Source organism: Centroberyx gerrardi, chromosome 22 (assembly GCF_048128805.1).
Source record: "Centroberyx gerrardi isolate f3 chromosome 22, fCenGer3.hap1.cur.20231027, whole genome shotgun sequence".
Classification (NCBI taxonomy): Eukaryota; Metazoa; Chordata; class Actinopteri; order Beryciformes; family Berycidae; genus Centroberyx; species Centroberyx gerrardi.
Genome location: NC_136018.1, coordinates 10,514,847 through 10,541,550, shown reverse-complemented (window position 1 = coordinate 10,541,550; position 26,704 = coordinate 10,514,847). Strand labels below are relative to the sequence as shown.

At 44.8% G+C, this 26,704-nt stretch overlaps 1 protein-coding gene across 3 annotated transcripts; it reads left to right on the top strand.

Moving 5' to 3' along the window:
* The first annotated feature begins 1,913 nt into the window (after window positions 1-1,913).
* On the top strand, window positions 1,914-26,702 carry ctdspla (CTD (carboxy-terminal domain, RNA polymerase II, polypeptide A) small phosphatase-like a). Of its 3 annotated transcripts, none has more exons than XM_071898680.2 (8): window positions 1,914-2,312; window positions 15,640-15,806; window positions 17,190-17,213; window positions 19,707-19,808; window positions 23,297-23,353; window positions 24,488-24,580; window positions 24,674-24,859; window positions 25,489-26,702. In XM_071898680.2, the coding sequence occupies exons 1-8, from the start codon at window positions 2,237-2,239 to the stop codon at window positions 25,612-25,614; spliced, it is 831 nt and encodes a 276-aa protein (XP_071754781.1). In that variant the 5' UTR covers window positions 1,914-2,236; the 3' UTR covers window positions 25,615-26,702. The 3 variants fall into 3 exon arrangements, with proteins under 3 accessions (XP_071754781.1, XP_071754779.1, XP_071754782.1); XM_071898678.2 differs by having other exon boundaries at window positions 17,181-17,213; XM_071898681.2 differs by lacking the exon at window positions 17,190-17,213.
* The last annotated feature ends 2 nt before the right edge of the window (window positions 26,703-26,704 follow it).

Sequence of the window (26,704 nt, the reverse complement as noted above, 5' to 3'; positions counted from 1 at the left end):
ATAAACTGACTCATATTAGGCAAGGTTCCCTGAACAAAATGTATTCAGCAACCAACAACACTGATGTGACCTAATATGACAGGTTGAAAAATCCAATAAGTGCCTCTCTTGAGAAGTATAGGCCTAAACAACTTGCATTTAGTCCATTTCTACTATGCTCTCACTAATCTTTGTGAGTGAGGGCAGAGACGTCAAACATTAGCACACTTGGTTAGTTGTGAAGTTTGATTTTTTAAATATGTACACTGTTGCTGTCAAGTTGGAAAAACACCATGTGTGGCCCGTGTAACAGACTGTGAACATGTGGACAGACCTTCAAAATCTTTAATCTTGCAGATACTAATTATACTACTACGACTACTGCTGCTACCAGTGATAATAATAATGTTATGCCCATAACATTTACCAGTATACATGCACTGATTGATCTATCCTGTGTGCTAATCAATAGGTTCTGAAACAGAAATTAAATGTTTGCATGCCAATATTGTCAAACATGATTCTCCTTTTGCAGTCCGGATTTATTAGGCCTGCACCACATTCCTGCTTTAATTTGTGGAATGATTCATCTTATCTCTGTAATGTAAGCAGGCTGCGGTTACACACACAGAGGTTCTGCCTGGTCACATTTCAAGGGGTCAGTCTTGACATTGTAACCTGAGACTGATCGTCAAAGTGGTGAGACGAGATTGTGAAGTGGCTCAGAAACACTAGAGCTGTGTTGTGGTGTCAACTGTACATACTTTATTACAACATCAAGGCACAGGCACTGACCCACATTGAAAGCACCCTGCTGATTAAATCCTGCAGATGCTAGTAGATGACATACTAATCATCATCAGCATCAACAGATGACAGCCTACACTTATGTCTGTTTTTTTTGGTCCCCTCCATATGACATAATAGACTTCAGACGTGGTGCGATTTTCCATATCTTTGCCTCTCATATGGGGTCATTCAGGGCTGCGTGGGCATCAGGTGCATTAAAGCGACAGCTAAGGTGAAGAGGGACTAACATTCAGACTTCTTGCTGCTGGCAACAGGCCAGGAAACCACTTTATCTCACTTGTTGTTATTTTACAATTCACTGAGGCTGAACAAGCATGAATAATGTTTGTATTTCAGTCCATGTGTGGATAAGGTCTCTGGAGCACAGACAGAATCAGTGCAGGGGGTGGCTATACCTGATATAGCATAAACAATACATTTTTTAATATGATTTACTCAGTAATTTATTTTTATTAAATGTACTGTCTTGTGACAACAGCATCTCTTCGCATTAGATGTTATTGTGATTTTGTGTTTTTCTCTGTAGCCATACTAAACATACAATTCAGAATATGTTTAGAGACTTGTTTCAAAATACTGTATATAGAAATTGGCCAGTAATGTGTTTGTACAATGCATATAGAAGATATTCATTAGAAATGTATTTTGTGTGGCCAAAACACATTCTGGATAATTTGCAGACAGCACATGGGAAGAAAATGTATTTCCAGTGTCCAAAATATATCTTAAATTAATATCCTCTTCATGTACAAAGACATTTTATATTTTGAAACATCTGTAAACAGATTTTGAAGTATCCCATATGTGAAATGTATTTTTGTAAGCACATTCTGAAGTATATCTAGAATATATTTTTTGTAAACACATCTGAAGTATATGTGAATTTTATTTTTGTAAACACATTCAGGCTGTGTGAAATGTATTTTTGCAGAATACCAGCGAATAGGCTGCATGGGTCGAGTCTATATAGTGGTTCGAGGTTTTCAGCGTGATGTGAGGAGAATAACAGAAATCGTGTTGAAGGCGTGTTGTAGTGAGCCTACATGGCTCTGTGGCCAGGAGGACGGTCGCCATCTCTAGGTAAACACTGTAACCATATCACGCAGTTGATATTGTAGTGTGGACTGGAGCCGGAGCGTACAGTAGCAGAAGGCGGGGGCTCTGCTGCCTGCAACAACCACAGCGGACACACACCGTTTCAGTGCGAGATTGACGCCTTGTTTGTCTTCTAGACATCGCACACGGACCGCCATCTGAAATGTCGGAGACTGAAATTTCTTCTTGTTTTTAAGCTCCGGGGAATGCGACTGCATGCTTCGAATAAAATGGGATTTTAATGCTGCAGACGCCGGACGCTCGAGCCTGTGCACAGTCGGGGACTGTATGCTTGGTAATGTTTGCCAAGGAATAAAACTGTGTAGCCGAAGGAGCATAACATCTCGTTTCCATGGACAACACGTCCATAATAACACAGGTTGCAAATCCAAAAGAGGAAGAAAGTATTTCTTCAGGTCAAGATAAAGGTAAGGCACACAGAAATGTTACATGTCACACAGCCGTTTCGACACGGCCAAATCCACACATTTTGATTTCAATCTATTTTGGTGCAGCCGTTTTCCATATCCAAAGCCTGTTTACGCTGCACGGTGCCTATCTGATCTGCAGCCCGGCGGTGCAGAGAGGATACTGGGCTCCTGACTGCAATATCAAGCCAGAGTATCGACGGAAAACCTCCATTGTTCAGTTGAAGCAGAGAAACAGCGAGCCAGAGCCCCAGTCTGTCACTGTATCATGTTGGGACTGTACAGTGTAACTTTGCATCAACACCATTTCAGAGTCTCATTTTGTAGTAGACCTAGACTTAATGTAATACACTGTAGCATAAACATTTTGCCACTTGAAATAAGTGATATTTCCCCCTCTGTGGCGTGTGGATGGGTTTACTACAGGGGGCGGGTACTCTACTCCTTTTTCCCTCGCCCTGGCGGCATCCCTGAATGCATCACAGAGACACTAAAAATACATAGGTTTCACCAAGAGAGATGGGAAAGAGAAGGCAAACACAACAGCAGTGATCAGCGGTCATATCAACAGTCCAGCTGTGGTTATTAAAGGAATAATCCACCTTTATGTTTATATTTAAATGGGAGTATATATATATATTATTTTAAATGTGGAAGTCCCTTTGTGTCTTTACACTTCAATCAGGCCAAATGCTGGCAGGCCAGGATTTAAATTGTATACATTTTATATATTTTGTCCTTTTTATAATGAGAGCAATGAATTGAAGCAATGAAAATGTGGTAGGCAATGATTTTTGAGTGCAACCTGACTGGAATATCAACATCATTAACTTGTGCCCATACTGTCTTGCACAGCACTTGTGATAAAGTGTGTTTGTTTACGTGCGCGCTGTCAGAAATGCCCTCCCAGTGCTGTTAAAATGTGCCTGAAAATATCTCAACAGCTGTTGTCCGGATTACAGAGGCTGAATGAAAACACGGCTTCTCTCTGTTGTCTTGTCCGAGGGTCACAACCGCTTCACCATTTGGCGATGACATCAATGACAAATCCCCCCCCCCCTCCGCCCCCCATGAGTCAGAAGCTGTTTTGGTTTTGATTAACTTTGAGAAGTGTTTTCACGAGTCTGTGCAAGCCAGTGTTCAGGATTACACTTAAACTCTAAACACTATCCCAGAGGAAACTCCTGCATCCTGTTGCATTTATTTACACTTTGATTTTAGTCCACATTGTACCATGTTACGTCCACACTGTGCATAAAACTTTGAATAAAGGAGATGTTTGTCAGTCCATGGAGTACAGTGTGCACACGTAGGCTACAAAGGGCAGGGTGTGTGCCCATGGGAGACCTCAGCAGGAGGGAGTGGCCCTGACCTTTCCCCAGCACCCATCCCACTGAGCCTCTGGGGTGCCTGCAGGCCAGATGGACCAGAGGTCCCTGCTGGAGAAAGGTCACCTTCCTGCATTACCCTCCGCTGAGTACCACTGACATACATGAACTACTGTGACTCACCGACAGCGCAGCGGAGCAGTCATGAAGTGAAGTGACAGTCAAGACGTAATCTGGACTTGCTTGCTTTTTTTTATATGAAATTGAACCCAGATGTAACTCAAGAGGCTTCAGCAGACCTTTACTCTTCATTTAAAGAACGCGTCTTCCTCTTGACTCACCTGTTGTAAACCTGACCTCTGCATTTGAAACTGCCCCCAGGAATGAACTGCGTGATCATGGCCACCAGATCAATCGTGATTTATGCGGCACAACACATTTTACACAACAAATTTCTACTCAGCAGCTGCCCCCGATCCTCTGGGCCACCTCATTAATTAAAAACACTCAGGTCATCATAAACACATCAGTGAAAACAATCACTCAGAGCAGTCCTTCATCTTCATTACTGACTCTACTGCAGCAGGGAGAGGTGATATTATCCTGCAAATTTCTAGAGAGAAAAAAACACCAGTTTGAGGATTTTTTTTTTGTAGCACATTTTTAAGCCCTTGCTTTGAGTTCCCACACTTTCTTGTCTGCAACATCCTGCTTGTCTTGGACAGTAAAACCCAGATGACAAGTGGAATCCAACAATTAATCTGGCAGGATAAAATTCAGGGTCAGTCACTGACCATAGAGGACATAACACACAGAGTCCGGCTCCTCAGACCGCCGCTGTGACAAGTATCACTATGGGGAGCTTCCTGAGCGGAGAATCTGCCTCTCAATGCCAGGTCTGTCAAAGCAGACAGAAAACAGGACTGTTGTCTGGGACAGCGACTCTCTGACCCGCTCAGGCTGGACCGAAGCCACAAACGCGTACACACACTCACTGACCCACACACACATACACACACACTGAATATTTCAGAGCACGGTCAGGCTATTTTCAGAGCCCTATCAGTTTCATTCCAAGCAAAGAAATAGTAATTCATTAGAGCCAAGTTTTTTTAGCCGTTTGGTCAGGTGGAGATTATAACTTTATGCATTATAGATTGTGTTAAATGAGGTGAGCGTTGGGATTATATTGTGGGTGGCTTCTTTTTTTAGACGCAGCACAGGTACTGATTCACAAAGTGGACAGTGTCATTATTTTGGAAGATATACAAGGCTATTTTGTGGGCTGCAACTTCTGTGCTGTATCTGTACTTTATCTAATAGATAATTGTGTCCACATGCATACTATTTCGTAGTATTATAATGTATTTTTGCTCAGATGGCACAACAATCTTGTACTAGCTACAGGCTAGATATTTCACAGGAACCGGCATGTAAGAAGATTGGAGGCTGGGAGAGCGATGTTTCTTCTCTCCAAACCCAAATTAGAATTTTCATTTTGCAGCCATTTACTTTTCAGGGTCTGATGCAATGAAATGTAATGACTGAACACACAACGTATAGGGGCTCACAGGCCAGTCAGCCCCAGTCTTGCACCACAAATCAGTCGGGCTTCGCTCTGATAACTCCACAGTCAGACAGGTATCATTGGATGAGCCGTTTACCTTAATCAGATTAGGCCAAATCTGAGCTCAGCTCCTCACTCCTGCCAAGGGAGTGATGACAGCCAATTAGACCAAATCAGAGTCTTCCATCCACAGTTACAGCTACTGAGTTACACAAAGATGCAAATAATATTAATGGTCTTACTTGCCTGCCTTTCTCAGTAATGACATCAGTTTAATTTGTGTTTCACTCATATTCCCAAGTGTCAGTCTAGGAAATAGACTGCATGTTTTGTTGCCTGGGGCACTGGTTGCAGCCCATTTTGTTTCAAAATAAGCAGGCTATTCATATGCATGTTAATAGCAATGACATACCATTTTCACTACATTTCTGAGTAATCACTGTGAAACTGAGATCGGAAACAGAACAAATTACTGAAAATATGTATTTTCAAAAATATGTAGGCCCAGTGGATCATGCATCTTCATCAGGAAACTCATTAAGTATGCTTTAGTCTGTGAAGCTTGTTTGTCAGCTGTGTTTCTTTCACACTGCTGAATGCATTTGTAGAAAGCACCATGTAGTCTTTGGAATAACTTTCACTTTTTGCTTTTTTTTTTTTTTATTCACATTTTTAGGAAAAAAGCAATTCTGAAAAACAGATGATCATTTCTTTGACTGTATGCTTGGTTCTCCTGGCTGAGGTTAACCTGAGCAATATGCATTCTCCTGAACAGACATGTGTCATTCCACCCCATCATCACTCCGATGGCGGCTCAACTGCAACAAAACAGCGGGACACTGTATTCCTCATGGAGCCCATTAACCTCCAGCCTTGTCCTGGCTGGATGGCGAATGTCCCGTGAAGGTCCTATGTCCTACTACACTTAAATGCCTCTTATGGTGATGAGATGTTTAATTTGAGAAGAGCTGGAGAGGAGGAGCAGTCGACACTGGGATTTATAAATACACTGACACGTTGAAGTTTGAAACAAGATCACGATACCCTCGGGGCCTCGTTGGTTAGAAAAGCTTTGCATCCTCTCATTCTCTCTACATGCTTGGAGAAATGGTCTAAATATATTTGCCAGAAAGAAGAAGAGAAAAATATAGTGTAAATAATGTTTTTATTTCTGAAGAAGGGTCTGTGGTTTTATGTGAATTTGGCTTCTGAGATGGTTCTTGGAGCGCAGTGCTGTACATTAATAAAGTGTTTATGAATTGTGGACCACACCTGCAGGTGTGTGGGCCGCACAGTTAGCAAGGGGAGCGACTGTGAGCTTTGGCTGCCCCGGAGTCCCTGGCACAGCTTGCCACTCTCCTGTGTCCAGCGGCCCACAGTACGCTGCTCTCATGGCGGGCCGTAGTGCAAGCGATGGGTGGAGGAGGATGACGATCTTTCAGCGGGTCACAGGTGACTTTGAGATGTCTTGTGTGTAGATATACTGTATATTGGCGGTTCAGTATGTCATTCTAATGTTTAGTTTGGTGCTCCCACCTCCCTCAGGATTCTCACTGGATTGTTGTGAGCCTAGAGTGAGGTCAATATTTTATGCTCCATTTTGACCTCAAGAGAGAGAGAGAGAGATGGAGATGGAGATAGAGGGGGGAGAAAAAAAGCTGGACTCCGTGTTCAGAAGAGCAGGTCCTTATTACAGATTTATGAGCCTATTTCAGCCAATGCTGCTCAGAAAAGCTGATTATCTGCACCTCTGGGGAAGTGTTGGAGTGTTAGATGTTTCCCCAGCACGTCTCCATTACTTTAGTCCAATATCACATTGGGCCGTCGGGCAGCTGATTGGGAAGAGTCGGAGGGTTTATTCCAAGCGTAAGCTCCTTGACTGATAAGCTTGTTAACTGTATGTGTGGGATTGGCTTCCATCTCAGTGTGTCATTCTAGACGAACATGCCTAAAGTGGAAGTTGGGGGGATTGTATTATTTTATGTTTTTGTACATTTGGCTTCATGCACGCAACATGAAATGGGTTAATGTTTTTTATGGCTGCAAGTAGCAAACAAATGCATTGTTGTAGTTACTTAGTGCTCCGCTGGGCTTGTTTGGCATTGTAAGTATCCACATCGGACCTGAAGCGCCCAACACTGAATTTTACTTTAGTTTTACTTTTTAACATCAGCTCATAAACAGTCAATCATCAAAAGTGGCTCCCCTAGGTGTTTGTTGTCACCTCGATCTCTTGCTTTCACTTGAAAACGAAGCCTAAAAATCATAGTGCACATATACAGACTATGTCCATGTCTCCCTGATGATGTCATTTTTTTTGTGTCAGCGCTTACATTTTCCAAGAAATACTTTTGGCTCCTAATCAGTTATTGTCAAAAAATAACAGATCACACATTTCCAGGGCAGCCAATGCTTGTGTAAACTGTTTGTGAATTAATATAATAATAACGGTAACAATATAATGTGATACTTCATTTATCACTGTAGAGAATTTCTTGCTTCACTCTCCCTCCTCCGCAGCGAGGTCGGAGGTCGGGGTCGGCTACAGCAGCCTGGGAGCTGATGGTGATTCAGTGTGTCTTGCTCAAGGACACTTCAGCAGGGGGGATGAAGGGCTTCTTCCATCAAAGGACAGACTCTCTAACCACTAAGCCACCCTGGCTGCCACCCAAATACAGATGTTTCTGTGCCAAAAAACTGAAGATAGTCCACCAAAATGAAATATTGCTTTAAACTGTTAGTTAATGAAGGTAAGGCAGCAGACAGAGAGAGTTGTGGGGGATGAGATGGGGATGGGGGGAAACACACTTGTTAATTGTCAGTAGATGTATAGATAGATGGATAGTGAGACTGATGGGAGAGTTATGAGACAAACTGAAGGAGTTGCAATCGCACTGCAATCCGTCCTCAGAGAGGCCACAGGGGAAAATGGTGTGGGTTGACTCTTTCTTCACTCCTACACTGCCTGACTGTGTGCTTGAGCTTATAAAACCTTGTGTTTTCCTTTTCTCTTCTTATATAATGCCTTGTGATAGTCCGGTTTCAAGGAATGTGTGTGCGTGTGTGTGTGTGTGTGTGTGTCTGTGTGCCGCACATCAGAAACTCCACATTTCTCTCCAGTCTCTGTGAAGTTTGTTATCCTGTGAGATGATTCTGTTGCCCAGCGAGGATTTGGGTTTTTCTGGGTCTGTTTTTATGTCTGTGTGCTTTGGACCACATGTTTGATGGCATTGTGGGAAGTTTTATGTTCAAATATGGCTTCAAATGTAGCTCACTATGCTGTGGTTGTTTATTTTAGGGCGAACATTATTTAAAACCGTCCGGCACTGGCTTTGAAGGGACAATTACAGTAGCATTTCAAGTAAACTCTTCATAAAAAGATATTCTGCCCCAGCAGCGACTGGTCTCTGGTTGCACCGATTTGAATGAGGAAAAACACATTATAGCACAAGATAAATAGGATCACTTCATCCACACTCAGCTCTACTTAACCTCAATGGATAAAGTCATAGTCTTATGTGCATGTCTAACTTTGGCTTAATTGATCACAGCTCTCAGTGACTTACAACCTTCCTCTTTCTGCACATGGATCACAGAAGAGTCACAGAAAAAGGAATGACACTCTGGTACTTCTGGCGCATGTTTGTCATGCTTTGGTTTAAAGTCCCAGTATTGTTGTTGGAACAGACCACTTCTCCTTCGCTGTGTGTGTAGACACATCGGCATTCAGCGGCTGTGAATGAGTGAAGACCATTATTAATGCTCCAAAAGCCGCAGTCCCAGTGGAGCGGGGGGCCCGCCTGCCGCACGGCCCCAGCAGCCCGGCTCCTGGATGCTGTTGCTCTAAAGCCTGTTTCTAATGGGACTGTTGAGCGTGGACACAGACAGGCCACAAGCTAGGATTAATAGAGCATCCATTCAGCCAAATGGAGATTGTCAAAAAAGATCAATACAGGGAGAGAGAGGTAGGGGTCGTGGAAGAGGGAGTGGAGGTGTGTGTGTATGTGTGTGTGTGTGTGTGTGAGACTGCAGGAGAAAGTGCTCAAACAGCATCTGCGTGTCAGTTGGGTTGCAGACAGGTACACCGCCCGCCTCTGACAAGGGGATGGCCTTTGTGCGTACTGTGCCCCGTTCAGGCTGGCATTCATCACCAGTAATTGGCCATCTAAAAGGGAGATCATGTTTTGTCCAAAATGATTTTCTGTCACCCTTCCCGATATGCTATGTGTGTCAGTTTGTGAGCTATTTGACAGAGGAGCATAAAAGGATAATGCATTTTTAAACAGATGAACCAGGCGCAGACAAATAAATAACTATAGGGTTCCAGCCAGGTTTTGAAAGATACAAAGAGGCGCAGGAGGGAGGCACTTTTTCACTCTCCAGAGGTTAAGGTGAACACTGTTTAACTGTGAATCTCGAGGGACACTAAGTAGGGCACGCTGTTTGTGGAGATGCAGAGAAGAGAATGCTTCTCAAGGAGCAGAGGCATGGGAAACTGTAGCAGCAATCCACAGGCAGGGCACGCGCACGCCAACACGCACGCACACACACACAAACATGTGACCCACTTGTTTACTTCCTTTCCTTTTGACTACTGCATTTTGATGAGCAGGAATCTGATTCGCAGAAAAAAACAAAAAAGCATGCTATTTGTTGTTTTCATGCCTCTGAGGTTTACGGCTGACTTTGTATTTGAGAACAAAACTTAAATTCCACTGTGGCTGCTTGCTGAAATGTCAGCAATGTAAAGGATCAATTTTACAGTTGCTTGGACAGCATCTCCTATTCTAGGGTCAACAAGCCGCACGTGCACGAGCGCGAGCGCGTCCACGTGTCCGCTGCGACTGAAGCCTAAGCGGGGCCGTCGATTGCGTGTGACATTCACATTAATTCCCCGCTGACGTTTTGTAACCGACAGACAGGCAAGGAGGATTTCCCGTCAGTCACCGAGCTTCTGGCTTTGAGCGCTCAGATGTAGATCAGAATATAAAAAGATAAATAAATAATAAACCGCAGCAGCCCTAAACAACGTGGGCTGTGTTGCTGCGAGTTGCGTAACTCCAGTTGAATAGTCAGATCTCCCTCATTATTTCTCCCTGAGCTCTCGGTGGGTTAATTCCCCCCGCGTTTGTCATATCCTTCATTTCGCCGAGCTTTTTGAGAAGCAGCAGCCTCGTTCCCCGGAGGCTGCAGGCAGGCAGGCGGGCACCGCCACCACAGCTCCTGCACCGCTAAGGCTAAGGCAGGAAAGCAGGGGCAAACCCACCCACCCTGCCACCCACGTCTCTGTGCCAGGGTTCATGGCAGCAACAGGATCTGGAGAGAATTAGTACCTTGCACGATATGGGTGCCAACCTAGTGGTTTACGTGTTTAAATCCCAGCAAACCGTGTCTTGACTCTTTCAGACGTAACTGGGTTATTGAGCGAATGTCAGTTACATAAGGTCATGTAGGATACGCATATATTTATAAATCCTCCTGGATAAATGGGGATATAAAGCCAGAAGGGCAGCCGAGGGTCAGTTACTGTGACTAAAGGCATCTGCTGGAACCAACTGTGCCACTCCAGCGCTCCAGTCATTTTCACCCTGGCCTCAGCTGTCTGTGTTGGGAAGTAAGGAGGCTTAATGTGAGTTTATTTGATCATGCTGCACTATTATTGCACTGATGGCCTCACACATAACCCACCAAGGGCCTGGCAAAGTGAACACACACAGCTCATCTGACGCTACCTAACCCCACTCAGCTGTTTGGTTTTGCTGTGTGTGTGTGTGTGTGTGTGTGTGTGTGTGTGTGTGTGTGTGTGTGCGTGCAAGCAGACACATGTTCAAGTGTGTGCATGCTGTACATATTGTGAAACAGATGCTCTTGAGAGTAAATATTGTTTGAGAAGCCAATCTGTTGTAATTATCGCCGCCTCTCTTGGTGGGATTTTCTCCTGTTTGCAAACAATCAATAATCTCTTATTTTTTTTGCCGAATGAGAACAAAAGCTCATTCTTCATATTTCTGCCTTCTGGGAACGGACTGAGAGTTATTTTTGCTGCACCCGTATGGAGTCTAAACTTAAGAATAAGATCAAAGAGTTCCCCCTCATTTGCGAGGCTCCTCGGCATCGTCACAGTTGGAGACGTATTACTGCAGGGATTCCTTCCACAATGTTGTTTTGCTGACACAATGCTCAACAAGGAGTTCCCCGTGCCTGCTTTCTCTGGTGCTATTAGTGATAACGGGGGACAGAAACAACTTGCTCACTATGCCTCTGAATGTCGTCGGCTCAAGACATCAGTTCCTAGGCTGCAGGCTAAACAGTGGATTACCTGTGTGTGAGTGTATGCGTGTGAGTGTATGTGTGTGTGTGTGTGCACGTACAGTTCTGTTCTTCATTTGGGCTGCAGCCGAATAAGTACTGTATCTCACGTGGTGTTATATAAGCCCTAGACAGCTGGTCCCACTTTTAATGCGAACACCCCACACCCAAAATCTCAGTAAAGGGAGGAGGCACATAATCTTTGAAATCGTGCCCACTGCCTGAGGCGATGTCAGCCTTTTAGCATGTCGGTTTAGCACCGGCTGATGGCGTCTCCTTGCCATGATGTCAAGTTACCACTTACACTCTGATGTAGGCCATTTTTCAGGTACAGTGTACAGTAGCTTCTTCAGCCAGCGGAGATAGAAATTAACCTGGAAGCTCACCGGCTACTGGCGTTAGCTGGCGGCTGTTTTATTTTGGTGTATGTTAAGTGGCCGGCCCGGCCATGCCATTTAAAACCCGCCTGTTTCCCATCTGAATTATTAAAGCTCCTGCTCCACATGGACTGCTCTCACATTTACCTCCATGCCCCCCAGCTACTGTACACTTTACCTGCCTGGCTGGCCGACTAACTGCTGTTGGAGCACAGTTCAGGCACTGTCAATATCCAATTGTCTGCCCTGCTGGGCGACTTCACCCTGGAGCGTCCGTCTCCAGAGTGATGAATGCCCTGACAGTAACCTATGAGACCTCTCATGCACCATGAAGGGAGGAACAGTAGCTAAACTTAAACCTGGTGTCATATTATTTTAAATTTGGCATGCTGTTTGGACTGCTGCGGTGTGTATCTGGGTATAGGCGTAGTTTTTTTTGCTTTAAAAGCTACAGTAAGGGAGGCCACCTCAAAAGTCTTTAGCTAAGCTGGGGATCATATTCCCTCTCAGAACCTGGCATAACTCCATGCTGCGGGTCACGGGGTGATTATCTCTTCCTGTCAGGAATGTTGAGAATTTCCTGCGTTTTCCCTCTCTTCCGGCCTTGTTAGTGGTTGCGCCTGAACATGTGACAGGGAGCCTGGGCCGGGTTGGCTCTGATTGACTAGCGAGCCTTCTATCGGTGTTACCTAACATCCAGCAGGCACACTGACACAGCCACTGCCTTTAAAGAGCCTTTTTCACAGCAGAACACTCTGAGTTCAAAGAGAATATGCTGAACTGAATGCAGCGTATTCAGTGGGTAAATAGAGTGCACCTGCTCTGAGGAGGATACAGCTTTGGCCTGATATCTCTCTCCAGGGAGCTTTTGTTAGATAAAGCCACTTGCATGCACCACCCTTACCTAGATTTTAATGGAGTGTATACCTCATTCACACAACCACAGACTGTCAGCTAATTCTTTTATAGCCTGGGCGCTTCAGAGCACCGCTGTCTGATTTGTCCTTAAACTGATTCAACTTGGCCTGGTTTTGCCATTGTTGTGATGTTGTTTTTTCGGGTTTGTGCAGTGGGTCTAGGCGCCAGTAGTCTTTAATGACAAATGTTGCACTTTAACCTTTTCCTAGAGAGGTGTTATTCTCAGGACTGACAGGGCCGCATTACTATGCAAGGCAAGCTGACTCCAGTCGCATTCCTGAGCGAGGACACTGAAAGAAAAAGTTTCTGTGCGAGTGTGCTTCAGTTGTGTCGGTGCCTGTATCTGTGTGACACCGACGGTATGCTGTTTGTTAATCACTGTACACATGGCCATATGCATTTGAACATGTGAACATGTATATATGTGTGTATGTGTGTGTGTATGTGTGTGTATTTGCTCGGTCTCCAGCAGTGGTCAGCTCTCAGCTATGTTGTTTGTGTCAAAGGGAGAAAGGAAAGCTCTGTTTGTGTAGGGTGGTGGTGCTGGAGGGGGTGGAGTAAGAATCAGACCCAAGTATAGGCTGTCTCGCCACACTAACTCTCCCCACCCATTCTACGCCCTTCTCTCCCCTTCCATCTCTCTCCTTTCTCTCCCTCTCGCTCTCCCTCTCCCTCGCACTCCCACCTGCTTTTTTTGGGGCGGGCGAGCTGGGCAGCAGACCAGGGCGGGAAAATGTAGACGGTCTCAAAATGGAGGAGCTCATGTGGAGGAAAGACAGCGAGGCCTGGACTTGGAGGCCAGGCTTGGGAGGAGCGAGGGCCGACTGAGGGTCCCTCCAAACAGAAAGCTTCCCATTTAGAGTCTCTTTAAAAGTTGTGCCACAATACCAAGCTTGGCTGCAATAAGCTTTAGTTTTGTTTGTGTATTTATTCATGCCAGACTAAATCCCTTGGGCCTCATGAGAATTTGTCAACTCTATCTCTCTCCCTCTCTCTGTATGTGTGTGTGTGTGTGTGTGTGTGTGTGCGTGTGTGTGTGTGTGTGTGTGTGTGTGTGATCAGTAACCTTTCTCTTATGGGGTTAATGCTTTCAGCGTGTGTTGTTTTCCCTTTGCTCTAATCAGATAAATTCCTATCTGATTATGCTCATGCTTCAACCAATAATGCTCCGTCCCTAGATAATGGTAAAGACTCAGATTTACCTTTTATATGCAGAGGCAGAGAGAAATATAGACTGTGTACTTTTAGTCAGTATACTTTTATCATTTTGCTGTAGCAGCAATGATCCAGTCTGCAAGGGCACAACATCACAGGGTGTAGTATTGCAACATGTTGCCTCCCATTCCCGACCATATAGCTGTATTTTGTTTACCACCATCTTGCTTCTCGAGAATATCTTTCAGTGAAGAGGAAGAGCAACATCAAGCTGTGGACTACAAAGGCAGAGAGAACAGAAAAGACGGACTGCCCACAGCCTGTCAGATCCAGTCTGAGCAACACAAGGATGGTCCCAGGCATCAATCTGAAGGCTCTCAGAACAGAAGAAGGCTGCAAACAGCCTCAGCATGCATGGCTAACTGGGCCGCCTGTGTCACATGGCTTTATGAACACATTAACAAGACGGGGACATTATGTGATGGCTGTTCTAAGGCACAAAAACAAGGATTCCAGCAAAGTCAGTCAGACACTTGCAAAATCCTGAACACTTGGGGGATTCCATGCCTAAAAAAATCCCCTTTAGTGTTATTAATTTGGCATGATTTATACTTTCAGCACAACTCCCGAGAATTAGCTTTAATTCTACCGTTAAATTCTACCCTCCTTAGCCGCCCAATTTCTGTTATATCCAATCGACCTCACCGACCGCAAAAACAGAAATCATAATCCAAGATCAAACATTTGTCGAGGTTTCCAGACCATTCCAGCCTGCTTGTTTCTCCTCTGTCAGTGTGAAAGTAGGCCATGGGCTTCAGAGACTGTGAAGGAGGGATGATGTAACTAGGGACCTATATGTGTATGTTGTTTTCTCTCTGGAGCCCCGCAGCAGCGAGCCAGCGATCACCTTCTTGCCGAGCATGTGAATCTAGGTTTCACGCTTTGCATTATCGCCATGTAACAGAAATGAATCTAAAATGGTTAAAATGGAGGATCTACTTTGGGTGACGGTGACAGTGGTTTCGCGTCTTCGCTAGACGTCGGGATAGGTATGATTTAGTCATGGATGAAGGAATGCAGGGTCGATTACAGGCACAGCTGCATTCCCGTGCGTCCCTGTTGCCCCAAGACATTTTTTCAAAGCAGAGTGGTTGTTGCTCCATCGCCTTGTTTTCCTGCATAGACATCCATGCTGTCTCTCTCTCTCTCTCACTCTCTCTCTCTCTCTCTCTCTCATATATATTTTCTGTCTCTCTCTCTCATATATATAATATAAAACATGTCTATCTTGCTCTCTCCTCCTTGGTTGATGTTAATTAACTAGACTACCTTCCCAGAGGGCACTGCGATGGTGGCTATTTTTGTCCCGATTGCATGAACCAACGCCTGACTGGGTTGTACCATATACATCTCAGCCCATTCGTCACGATGATGCATGTGAAGCGCAGACTGTCTGCAACTCCCAGCATCACTTCTGTCTTTTTTTTTTCAGAGGGCACAGGCTTCATTCACCTGCGGGCTTTACAGTAGTCATGCGATAGAGCTTGATCGAAATTCAAATTCATGACGAGTCATTTTTGGTTGTTGTGTTGTTTTTTGGAGTGCTCTTTGTTTCTGAGTGGGAATGTGTAAAGTATCCTAACGTCTCTCTCTTTGGTTGTTATCTCTTCCAGTCTCCCAGTCCAACAGCAGCCTAAAGAAGCACCGGAGCCGGAGCATTTTCAGCCCTTTCTTCTGCTGCTTCCGCAACTACAACGATTACCATGTGGAACCGCCGTCCCCCAACAACAAGACACTTTCGCTGCCCCCGCCACCGGAGGAGAACGGCAGTCCTCCCAAGGTGAAGCTCACTGATGCATTTTTCTCTGTAGACTGAGGCTCACATCATGGTTGGCCGGCATCCAAACTGACTAAAGCAATGCATTTTAATCCACAGATCAGAGTTAAAACCTCAGTTATTTGTGGAATTCTGTTCACATTTTACGACAGAAATCCCACTTTCACATTTGTTGTTGGTTTTGTTATAGAGAGCTTGTTAGGGTTTGCCTGTTCCTGCAGAGAGCTGAGATTGAGGCGCTGTGCAGTCTCACTGAGCTCCCTCCACAAATTTTTCCAGCTGCTTCAAACCCGTTGAACCCAGAGGTTGTTTACCATCCACTGCTTGAAAATACGGGCATGCTTCCCATCGCGCATTCTTCGATATCTGCCTACGCACACAAGCACATATAAACCGCGCACACAAAATACACACATACCGCACTGAAAAACTCGGAAAACACACAAACACGCGCACACGCTCGAGCGCACGCTCACACAAGCTTGCACAAGTCATAACCGTATACCCATGACAACACATGTACACGCACGCACACACTCACACTCACACTAATACTGCTGGTTCTTTAATCCCCATAAAGTGGGCCTTGTGTGTGTCTGGTGTGATGGATTGCCTGGCACCCACGCCTCCCCCTCTCCTTACACACACTCTGACCAGTGTAGTGAGGGTGTGTGAAGCGAACATTCTGCCCATGGAAAAGGCGCCAAGCCCAATCCCCTCCACAAACACGGTGTTCTGCTGCCAAGGCAGGTACACCGGGCTATAAATGGAGCAAAATCAGATCACATTTCCACTCATGTTTACCTGTAAATGGCTCTCGTTGGGGGGAGGAATGTGTGGCCCTTTTACAGACACTATACATGTGGTCAGCTCTGACCCGCTCCGGACCCCTCCTTAACAAATGAGTTCCCATTAATTTAGAGTGAACCTAGCGAACCTCGCCATAAAAAGCCTTGTTATAGCGCGAGGCTGATTTCTGAGCTGGGTCCGTGCCCACAGTCCCTCCCAGCAGTGTACTGTTGCTGGATTTCTGGCCAGCAGTATTTGTTACTATGGCAGCTCTGTTTGTTTTCGAGCGAGTTGTTCTCACTTTCTATCACCGTGTGTGCTATACAGTATGTCCCTTTCCCTCTCTCTTTTTCTCTGTCCCTTTCCCTCTTTCTCTCCCTTTGCATTTGTTGATTGGAATATTGACGTTGTCGGTTTCTTTCTTTCAATCTCTTACAATGATTTTTTTTCAATGTTTTCCGTTGCTTCACTTTTTTCTCTCTATTTTCTTTGTTTTTCCACCCCTTCCTCTCTCTCTCTCTCTCTCTCTCTCTCTCTCTCTCTCTCTCTCTCTCTCTCTCTGTCTCTCTCTCTCTTTATTTCTTCCAGTGTGACCAGGTCCAGGTCATCCCCATCCCCAGTGTATGTATTATATCTTTCATTTTTTTCCATCTTGCCCCATCACAATAACCACCTACCTTTGCTTGCTGTGCTACCAGCGCTGCCTCATTCTAGCTGCATGCCCGTGGATGCCGAGAAAAATGTGCTCTTTTGCTCTCCGATGAAATTTTGCACGGCCCCAATCTGATAGTCATAAGGCTTTCCCGGCATTGCTTTGTGCTGCTTACCCTCCACTCACACAGTTGGCTGTCAAGTAGAATGAAAGGAGGTTTCAGCTTTTATTCAGTCACATGAAGAAAAACTGTTTTCCCATGGAGTCGGGCCTTATACATCTTAACCAATCAATTTATCTTCACATGATTTGCGCTTGGCTTTTGCCCTCTTCTCCGTTTCTCCTGTCATTGCCCTGCCACTGGAACAGAACATGAGAATCTCAACATCTCATTTGGTGATTTTCCTATTAGGCCAAATTGATTGAATCTTATATGTGACATTTGCAGCTACAGTTTGGGTCAACAAATGGACGACTTGCCCTTAAAAGGCTTGATTAGATTTGGTATTTGTCTACATGGAGAGAGACTACATTGCAGTAATGTACTTAGTGATCAATGAACTACTGTTTGTCAATTAGAGAAGGGCTTGTTTTTTATGACTTGTACTTCCTCAGACATTTACCAGAAAAGAGGATTTATGTGCTCCAAGCTTCTTTTGCAATAATGCTGAAAGTGCTATTCATTTAGTTATTTTGGAATCTACGCGTTGCCTGTGGATTACTGTAATTTAGGACATTCACACTCACAGCATCCTTCCTCACAGCCAAGCTCTAAACTACACCACCCAGCAGACACCTCTCCTCCCCGGCAGGAAGTGCATGTGGAGAAGAGGTCTGCTCGTTGTTCTCCTGGGCTCGGTCCAGTCAACGACTCCGAGAGGCCAATTTAATAACTCTAGCTGTTCCGGACGGGTCGCATCTGAGTCACTCACTGACCCAGCGGTACGGGCAACATCAGAATGTGGAGTCAGCAGCTAAACAAGGCATCTCTGCAGCTTGGTGTTAGGTTTGTCATGATACCACAGTTGATACTGTACCAGACCAAGTATCATAATACCAAGCAGAATCACAATACCATGTAAAAGAGCACAAAAAAAAAACAGCACGCAAACTGGCAAACCTGCTTATTTACTACTCATCATCTCTAAATGTTGGACGTTCAGCTGAATTGCTTTCATATATTAACACAAGCCGCTGTCCTGTATATACCATAAATTGTGATACTTAAGATATTAATACTTAACAGGTATCACAAGTGTTGTAAGGGATTTAATATTGCAATTATTTTAAGTATTGTGGTATAATGGGACACAGTGGAATTTCCATTTTAACTTTGAACAGGCAAACGTGTTTTTATACATTTATTTTCTGGATCCGTCTACTTCCCGGTGATCAAGCGCAAATATTTCCTAATCAGTCTATCAGTGAGCATGGTGGAGGTTAGTTGACACTGCGCTGTGATTGAGCGTGAACAGTTTGGGAGAGCGCCCCCTGCCTGCGCCTTAGGGTGAAGGGCTATTCGTCACTGTGCAGCTGCCCAGTGAAAACGTCAAGGTCCCGGTCAGTCTTTCTTTGCTCGACCTGCATGTGAAAACCACATTCATCAGGCCGTGATGGGATGTCATTCAGTGTCCTTGATCCCGGGGAATACTTCTCGCGCTACATCAGCATGCGGTTTCCATGATAAGACATGATAAACACAGTCAGCCTTGCAAAAACACACACTTACACGCAGAGAATGGCTGGCATACTAAGCAGTGCGCTATGTAAATATTGTGTGTATGTGTAAGACTGACAGAGTCCTTGCTCTCTACCTCTATATAGCTTTGTGTGTGTGTGTGTCTGTTTGGCTGGGTGTGCGCATGTGTGTGTGCATGAGTGCGTACATGCACGTGTGTGTGTGTGTGTGTGCCCCCCATGGCCGTACCATCTGCCCTGCGCCTGTCTGCAACCCCGGGCCCGCTTGGCAGAGGACACAGCCTGACATGAGTGTTTCTCCTTTTCCCCTGACCCTGAATACCAAAGGCGGCACAGTCACTGAGCTTAGTCAACGTCGACGGGACCTCATACCGTGAAACCATAAAGCCACATAATGATCATAGTCGGATAGCAAATTATCAGGTGGAGAAATAGTTTTGATATATGATGGCCTGTTGCTATGTTTAACAGCTGAAAGCATCTACAGTATTATGCATTGTCTAAAGCAGCCCACCCAAGCCAGGAAACACCCTGATACAGGATCACTTATGCTGTGAAGTGTGTCTTCAGTATCATCCAAAGTGGCTCAGTGATCATCTCACTTGCCAGAAGGCGCTCAACCACTCTAACTGAGCCAACATCACACCCTCTATTTAGTATGTGGAGTATGTGTGTGTGTGTGTGTGTGTGTGCGTGCTTTACAGCCTATTCCCACTAATGACCTTGTGTGTGTGTGTGTGTGTGTGTGTGTGTTGTCTCCGCAGCCTCCAGCCAAGTTCCTCCTGCCAGAAGTCAGTATATCAGACTATGGCAAGAACTGTGTGGTGATCGACCTGGACGAGACGCTCGTACACAGCTCCTTCAAGGTATTTACACAACGCTATCACACACACACACACACACACAAACACACAGGTACACATGCACATATGCACACAGAGATCCACAGGTATACACTACAAATCTTTTGGTATTCTTTTCATAATTTCAGATGCTTCTATTCCATAGCCCTTGGTGGCGTAATAGGATTATATGGCGATAATACCCAACAGGGCGTTCTCTGCTGTGATTACGGTTACGATGGTGTGGTGACAACAGGTACAAGGTGGAGCAGAGTACTGTCGGCATCACTGAAGTACCCATAAATCACAGTGAAGTATTTCCTTATGGTATTATGGTTTTATAAAACAGTTACAACACCTCTATACCGTCTGAAAGGTTTTCTACAGAGTATACAAGCATGAGAATAACAAACAGGAGAAAAGCAGGACAAATTGCTAACTAGCTCTCTGGTTACAACAAAGAGTTGGCATAGCAGCCAGTAAATCCCTGGTAGCTGTGCTTCATGGGATTCATCAGCATGGCTGGCATTCATCTTTGGCCAATCCAGTTGTTTGGCAGAAACTACCCGTTTGTATAATATTGCACAATCTTTTGTTGTTTTAAGCTTGTTTTTTATGGCACCTCTGCTGTATTTGATAGTAGAGAATAACTGTAGAGAGAGATGGTAAAGTCGTGATTCGGATTCAAACCTGTGATAGTGCGAGTACATATGTGCTTTAGTCCACTTATCCACCCAGGATGCCTCCTACATAATCTCTCTGTGTTGTCTCACCAAGCCTGGATGCCAGATCACACTGAAAACTATTATTGCATAGATCGTATTTGTTAAATAGCTCAAATTAACTGAGCTGTCAGTGTTGAGTCTCCTGTGATGGTTGTAGGAGTTTCTGCAGTCCTAGTGCAGCTGGGTGTTCAGCTTCACACATTTCCTCTCCTGTCCCTCAAAACCTCCCTCTACAGACATACCTGGCAACCCCAGTGACCCACTTCACTACAGCTCAGCCTTCTCCCTGCTGATCTTATTACGTGTGTGTGTGTGTGTGTGTGTGTGTGTGTGTGCAGGTGTGCAGAATAGCTCAAGGTGAAGCTGAAGAATCTCTTTTGTTCCTTGTAAGTTAAGCAGTTACGCGAAACAATTTGTTGATCCAAATACCCACAGAGAAAAACTTGAATACATTTCCATATGACTAGGTATTAATTTATCGTCTGCTGTGGAAAGGGAAAGGCAGAGAAAAATGTCCACACATACTCTTTACGCAGACACACCCGCCACAGTCACACACCCATCACAGTCACACAAGCAACAGTGCAGGGCCACACACATGCATGCTCACCCACACACAAGGGTGTGTCCCGCACAGTGTGCCGTTGCCTCGGATGACTACGCCGAATGAATTTCCCTCAAATCCTGACTCCGCTCTAATAGTCGAAAGGTTTTATTTTCTCCCCTGGCAAAACAAGTCTGAAACAACATGTAGGATCTCTTTTCTTTCTGATGAAGCACAGTTGTACGCCGGAAAGTCAGTCCATCACAATTGATTTTGTTCAAAGATCAGAATAGTATGATATGGATTCGGGCAACGCAAGAAATAAGAATCAGTTGGGAGAGAGGGAAACAGAAAGAGACTTATGCACACACACACACACACACACATATACACACACAGACAAACAGTGTTTTCAGTTCCGTTCAGATCACTGCAGGATTTCCTGTAGAATACGTTTTGTAGATATGGGGATTGGAGTTTGGAAATTGTAACTGTTATTTTTTGGGGGGAGGCAGGCTAAGGCAATAAAGCCAAACGATGAATTTTCATTGTAATGACATTTCTCTAGCTGCTATTCACAGCTATATGTATGTAGAGGAAACACTGGATCACAGCCAGAGGGAGATGAGCAACAACTGGCAGATGACACAGATGAAGTGTGCTCCGTCAAGCCCATTGAGGTCAACGTGGGTTCAGCAGAGATCTGTTAAAAAAAAAAAAAAACACTCTCACATGGTGTCCTCCTTTCTCACCATTTACCTCATCCCTCTCTCTCTCTCTCTCTTTCACTCCCCCTCCCCCCTTTCCATATCTCTCCGTCTCGGCTCTGGGCCCATTAGAGAGCAGAGCGATGAGCAGCTGTTGTGTGTTGAATCTTCAGTTGATGGAGTGATTCAGCAGAAGAGCAACAGACAGAAGCCCGATCTCTGCCTCTCTGCCTCCATCTGTGCCTCTCTCCTCCCTCTCTATTTCTCTCTTTCTCTTCTCTTTCGTGAAAGTTACACCGATGGCTTCTGTTTCTTCTTTTCTCTCTGGCTATAAGCTCATTACCGGTATTGTTTTGAGACAGATCGGGCCCAGAGAAGCCAGTCATCTCTGGTAGGTCTCATGCTATTGGCCCACTGTCACCAGTGTAGTTGACATATTAGACAGATTAGACAGGTGACTTATGGAAGGTCAAAGCTCTGTGCATGATATTCCTACAGCAAACACCCCCTCTGCTGGATGGCACCGAACTCTACCCGCTCACTATGGCTTTCTGCTGGAAGGAAGCTACCATTGACTTCCACATCATTGCACATAACTATTGCATTAAGTGCTTATTTAGAAAAATGTCAAAGTGTGTTTATGGAAACAGTATTGTATAATTTTAAGACCTTAGGACAAAAACAAGTTGTTAAATTAACCTGAATTGTGAACATGAAGAGTTTAATTTGAAAACAAGATACTGATCATTTAAAAAGCATACATTTCTGACATGAAAATTAAACACATTATAGAATACTAAGTCATCTTTACCATCTTACCACAGAGTAATGTTTTTGCAGATTAATCTGAAATATTGAGTGATGAATTTCAGGCAGCAAATTTTTCTCAAAATATACATATAGCGTTTTGGAATGATACCTTTTTAAATAATTCTCTATTCTGACGTGTACATGACAACAGGTTTACCAACAACCAGGCTCTTATGGAAATGCTTTCTTTGTACTCTTCAAAAATGTAGAAACACCTTTTTTCCTCGCCGTCTCTGTCGCCCATTTTTCTTTCTCTCCTTTGCCAAAATGACACTGCTGTGCCTCCTACTGAATCCTTTCATCCTCTTCACTACGCCCTCCACTTGTCTTCCAGCCCCCCCCTTCCTTCCTCCCTCCTCCTCCTCTCCTCCTCTCCCCTCTTTCCTTTTTAAAGATGACACAAGTCAGACTGCGAAAGCGGCGGTACTCCTCCTGTCCGCGTATGTCGTCTGTCATCTCGCTCAGCTCGCAGGTTCTCCCCGGAGTCTCACTTCTAGCTTTTATTTAACACTGTGATACGGAGCGCTGGAGCAGAGGGAAAGCCTCTCAACCACGCTCTGCTTAAAGCCTCCCTAGTTTGCCCAGGGCATTTTGCAAAAGCATTCTCCCTTTCTCCAGTTGTTTTTTTTTTTTTTACCAAAAAACAAAACCTGGGTAGGTGGTTTGGTTGTTGCCCTGTCAAATGATCTGGTTTTGAAGCCTGTCTCTGTCTGTGTATCCTTGCAGCCCATCAGCAATGCAGACTTCATTGTTCCGGTGGAGATTGATGGGACCGTTCATCAGGTACTGTAGCACTGATATGGAGAGGACTTCTGGGAAAAGGGGTGGGCTTGTGGAGTGTGTTTGTGTATGTGTGTGTGTGTGGGATTAATAGTGTTTACAACCCTAGCAAGGTGCTATGACTTAGGGGCATTAAATGAATGATATGAAGACTGAAATAAGATGTATTAATTTAAACAGGCTCCCTCGGAGGGATATCATTTTCTTTTCTTCGGCATGTCTTATTCTCTTTCATCTTACAGCCAAGCCAAAGTGGGACAGCTCGTACACTCCTCCCTGAATTTAATGCTTTCTGTTTGATCCTGTGTGTCTTTGGAGCCCTCGCTCGCTGTAAAGGCAGACAGGTTGTGACGTGACGGTGTCGTCAAGTAAACAAACGTCACAAGGTGCATTGAAAATGCTGTTGAGAGCACAGGGATGCTCCCCTGAGTGGAAGTGTGTGTGTGTTTCTGTACTTAAATGGACCAAATGTCAAGGATAGAAAGATGAGGAAAATCCATTTTGGCTGACTTCACTTCTTTAAGGGTCTAGTTTAGGGTTAGGACTTGAGTTTAGGGTTAAGATTTGTAGTGGTGAAGTTTAAGGTTAAGGATTAGGGAATAAATGTAGTCAATGAAGGTCCTCACAAGTGTAGTAAGACCAGTGTGTGTGTGTGTGTGTGTGTGTGCGCGAGAGACCTTTACACCTTTATACTTGGCATTAACATGTATCTTGTATCTACATTGTGTCTAGATATGATGTTATCATTCTGTTTGTACATTATATTTATGTTTAAGGAATTTTTCTGTGCCCTGTTTGAAAGTATGGTTTCTGTGAGGCAGCGTGAACAGCCGTACTGTAGCTGTAACCCGGTTCAAGTAATCCAGGATAGGCTTTCTGTGTCTGCCTTGGCCTATGCTTGATTACTTGCACTGGGAGGCAGCGACATTTCCACGGAGACCCGAGGAAGAGGACGGAGATGAGGCAGAATGAGCAGATCACAAAGTAATGAGTAGCTATAGTGTGCAGTTCTGCCACATTGTAAAGAAAATGGGTTGTTTTTCATTTCCTATTCCTTACAACAATTCCCTATGTCACTGTATATTTGTGCCTCTGTGTGTGTGTGTGTGTGTGTGTGTGTGTGTGTGTGTGTGTCAGGTGTACGTGCTGAAGAGGCCCCACGTGGACGAGTTCCTCCAGAAGATGGGGGAGCTGTTTGAATGTGTTCTCTTCACAGCAAGCTTAGCCAAGGTTGGTTCTTAACGCTCCCCTCACAGTCACAGTCACAGTAATATTCTCTGCCTGTGCGCCGTTGTCAACCTTGTGTGTTTCTGGGCCGTTCAGTATGCTGACCCTGTGGCAGACCTGCTGGACCAGTGGGGGGTGTTCCGCGCCCGGCTCTTCAGGGAATCCTGTGTTTTCCACAGAGGAAACTACGTCAAAGACCTCAGCCGGCTGGGCCGAGAACTCAGCAAAGTCATCATCGTAGACAACTCACCTGCCTCCTACATCTTCCACCCTGAGAACGCAGTGAGTCATTTCCTCCGCTTGATGTCGGATGTCGGATGGCGGCGATTTGGTCGCAGTGAGATGCGAGCATGATGTGCGTTTTGATCCCAAAAATACTGCCAGGCTAGGGACAGAAAAAGGGTCAAAACAGTTGTCTGAAAGCTGTTAAATTATCTCTCCCTCTCTGCTTACTCACACATACACAGCAGAAGAGAAGAAAGCTAGGCACACAGCTCTAATGATGATGGTAAATGAGTATAGCTGCGAGAAACTGTTATAGTTTTTTGTGTGCGGTGTTGTTTTAGAAGCAGGGCTGAGCCAGAGGCAGCGTTCTGAGTTTTGTGAGTTTTCTCTCCTCTGTGGAGAAGTTGCACGATGGAGTTGCTGCCACTCTGCAGGCCTTTGATGCACTTCCCTATCAATTATTTACACAAAACTCCCACGAGCTCCTCACCTATGATGCAACGCTTTTGCATCAACTGTTCGCTGCGTTTGCTTCCCTGATCAAATGCTTAACTTGGTTTCTCTCCCACTCTCTCTCTCTCTCTGTCTTCCTGACTGTGTGTCCCACTATTTCTCTCTCTGTCTCTCTGTCTCTTCCACCATCTCTCTCTCTGTCTCTCTCTCTCTCTCTTTCTCTCTCTCCACAGGTCCCAGTGCAGTCTTGGTTTGATGACATGTCGGACACGGAGCTGCTGGACCTGATCCCTCTGTTTGAGGGCCTCAGCAAGGAGGACGACGTTTACAGTCTACTACAGAGCCTGAGGTCCAGGTAGCAGACGGCGGCTCCAGCTCTGGCCCCCGGCGGCCCCTTCCTGCCTCGGCCCCGTCCCGCTGCCGCAGCCCCGAGGCCCGGCTCCTGTCCTCCAACCGGCTACGGGGGGGGGGTTTCCAGCAGAGCCCCCCCCAGCAGAGAGAGGACTTCAGGCAAACGCTAACGGTCATAATCAAAGCTAGAGAGAGGACACAACTGTACGGACGATTACTGTCTCTGGACTCTTGGATGCACTCTGTGTACAGGACTGGCAAGAAATTATATTACTGTATGTACATACTATATGTTTCTAAGAGCAAGACATACATAAAGTAATTTTTCTATCAAAGAGAGGAGGTTTTACTATTCTATCGAGTAATATTTTAGTTACCAAAAATAAACAAACACACACACACATACACACAAGAGTTTTTGGAGCGTGAGGTGGAGAGAGTGGGAGATGTTTGGTTTTTGTGTTGAGCTGTGCTATGCAGGCTGTCGTATCTCGTCTGACCTTTCGTTCAAACAACTGTGATTTATCTTATCTTACAGAATGAAGTGCCTTCATTACTGTGTTTATTTTGTTCTGTCGGGTATGGGGTACACATTTTTATGCTGCGTATTTACTCAAAACTCCAAAAGCATATGAGCTAAATCTTTAAATTGAAGTGGTAATGATTATTGTCATGTAATCTGAGAAAACCGGAGAGGATTATTCCTATAAATTCCCATTTATCTAACTAGCCTGTGACACCCGGATGATTCTTTGCTTTGGCCTTTGAGTTTAGTAAACATTGAATTGTTAAATTTACCGAAGATTTTTACAATTCAATGTGATTCATGACTGTATGACTTTGTCATTTGATCTTTGGCAATGGCTGTAAATCGATGATCCTTTAATACATTGAAATCCCACACTATTATTAAAGAAACTTAATCCCTTGTAATGACACCGCCGTCCCCCAATAAATGTTAAACTTTTGAGGAAAGTATAATGATTAGCTTAGATTATATGAAATTCTATTTATTGGGGAAAGTGGGTGGGGTGCATTGTAAAGAATGCTGTTGAAATCGTACTGTATGACATTATTAAAGTTGCAAGTTTGCACACT

Excerpts from the sequence above, each read along its gene's own strand:
- ctdspla (XM_071898678.2), top strand. The coding sequence starts at position 2,237 with ATGGACAACACGTCCATAATAACACAGGTTGCAAATCCAAAAGAGGAA. Across the intron at positions 17,214-19,706 it reads AGGTCATCCCCATCCCCAGT|CCTCCAGCCAAGTTCCTCCT; the intron begins GTATGTATTATA and ends TTGTCTCCGCAG. Across the intron at positions 23,354-24,487 it reads TTGATGGGACCGTTCATCAG|GTGTACGTGCTGAAGAGGCC; the intron begins GTACTGTAGCAC and ends TGTGTGTGTCAG.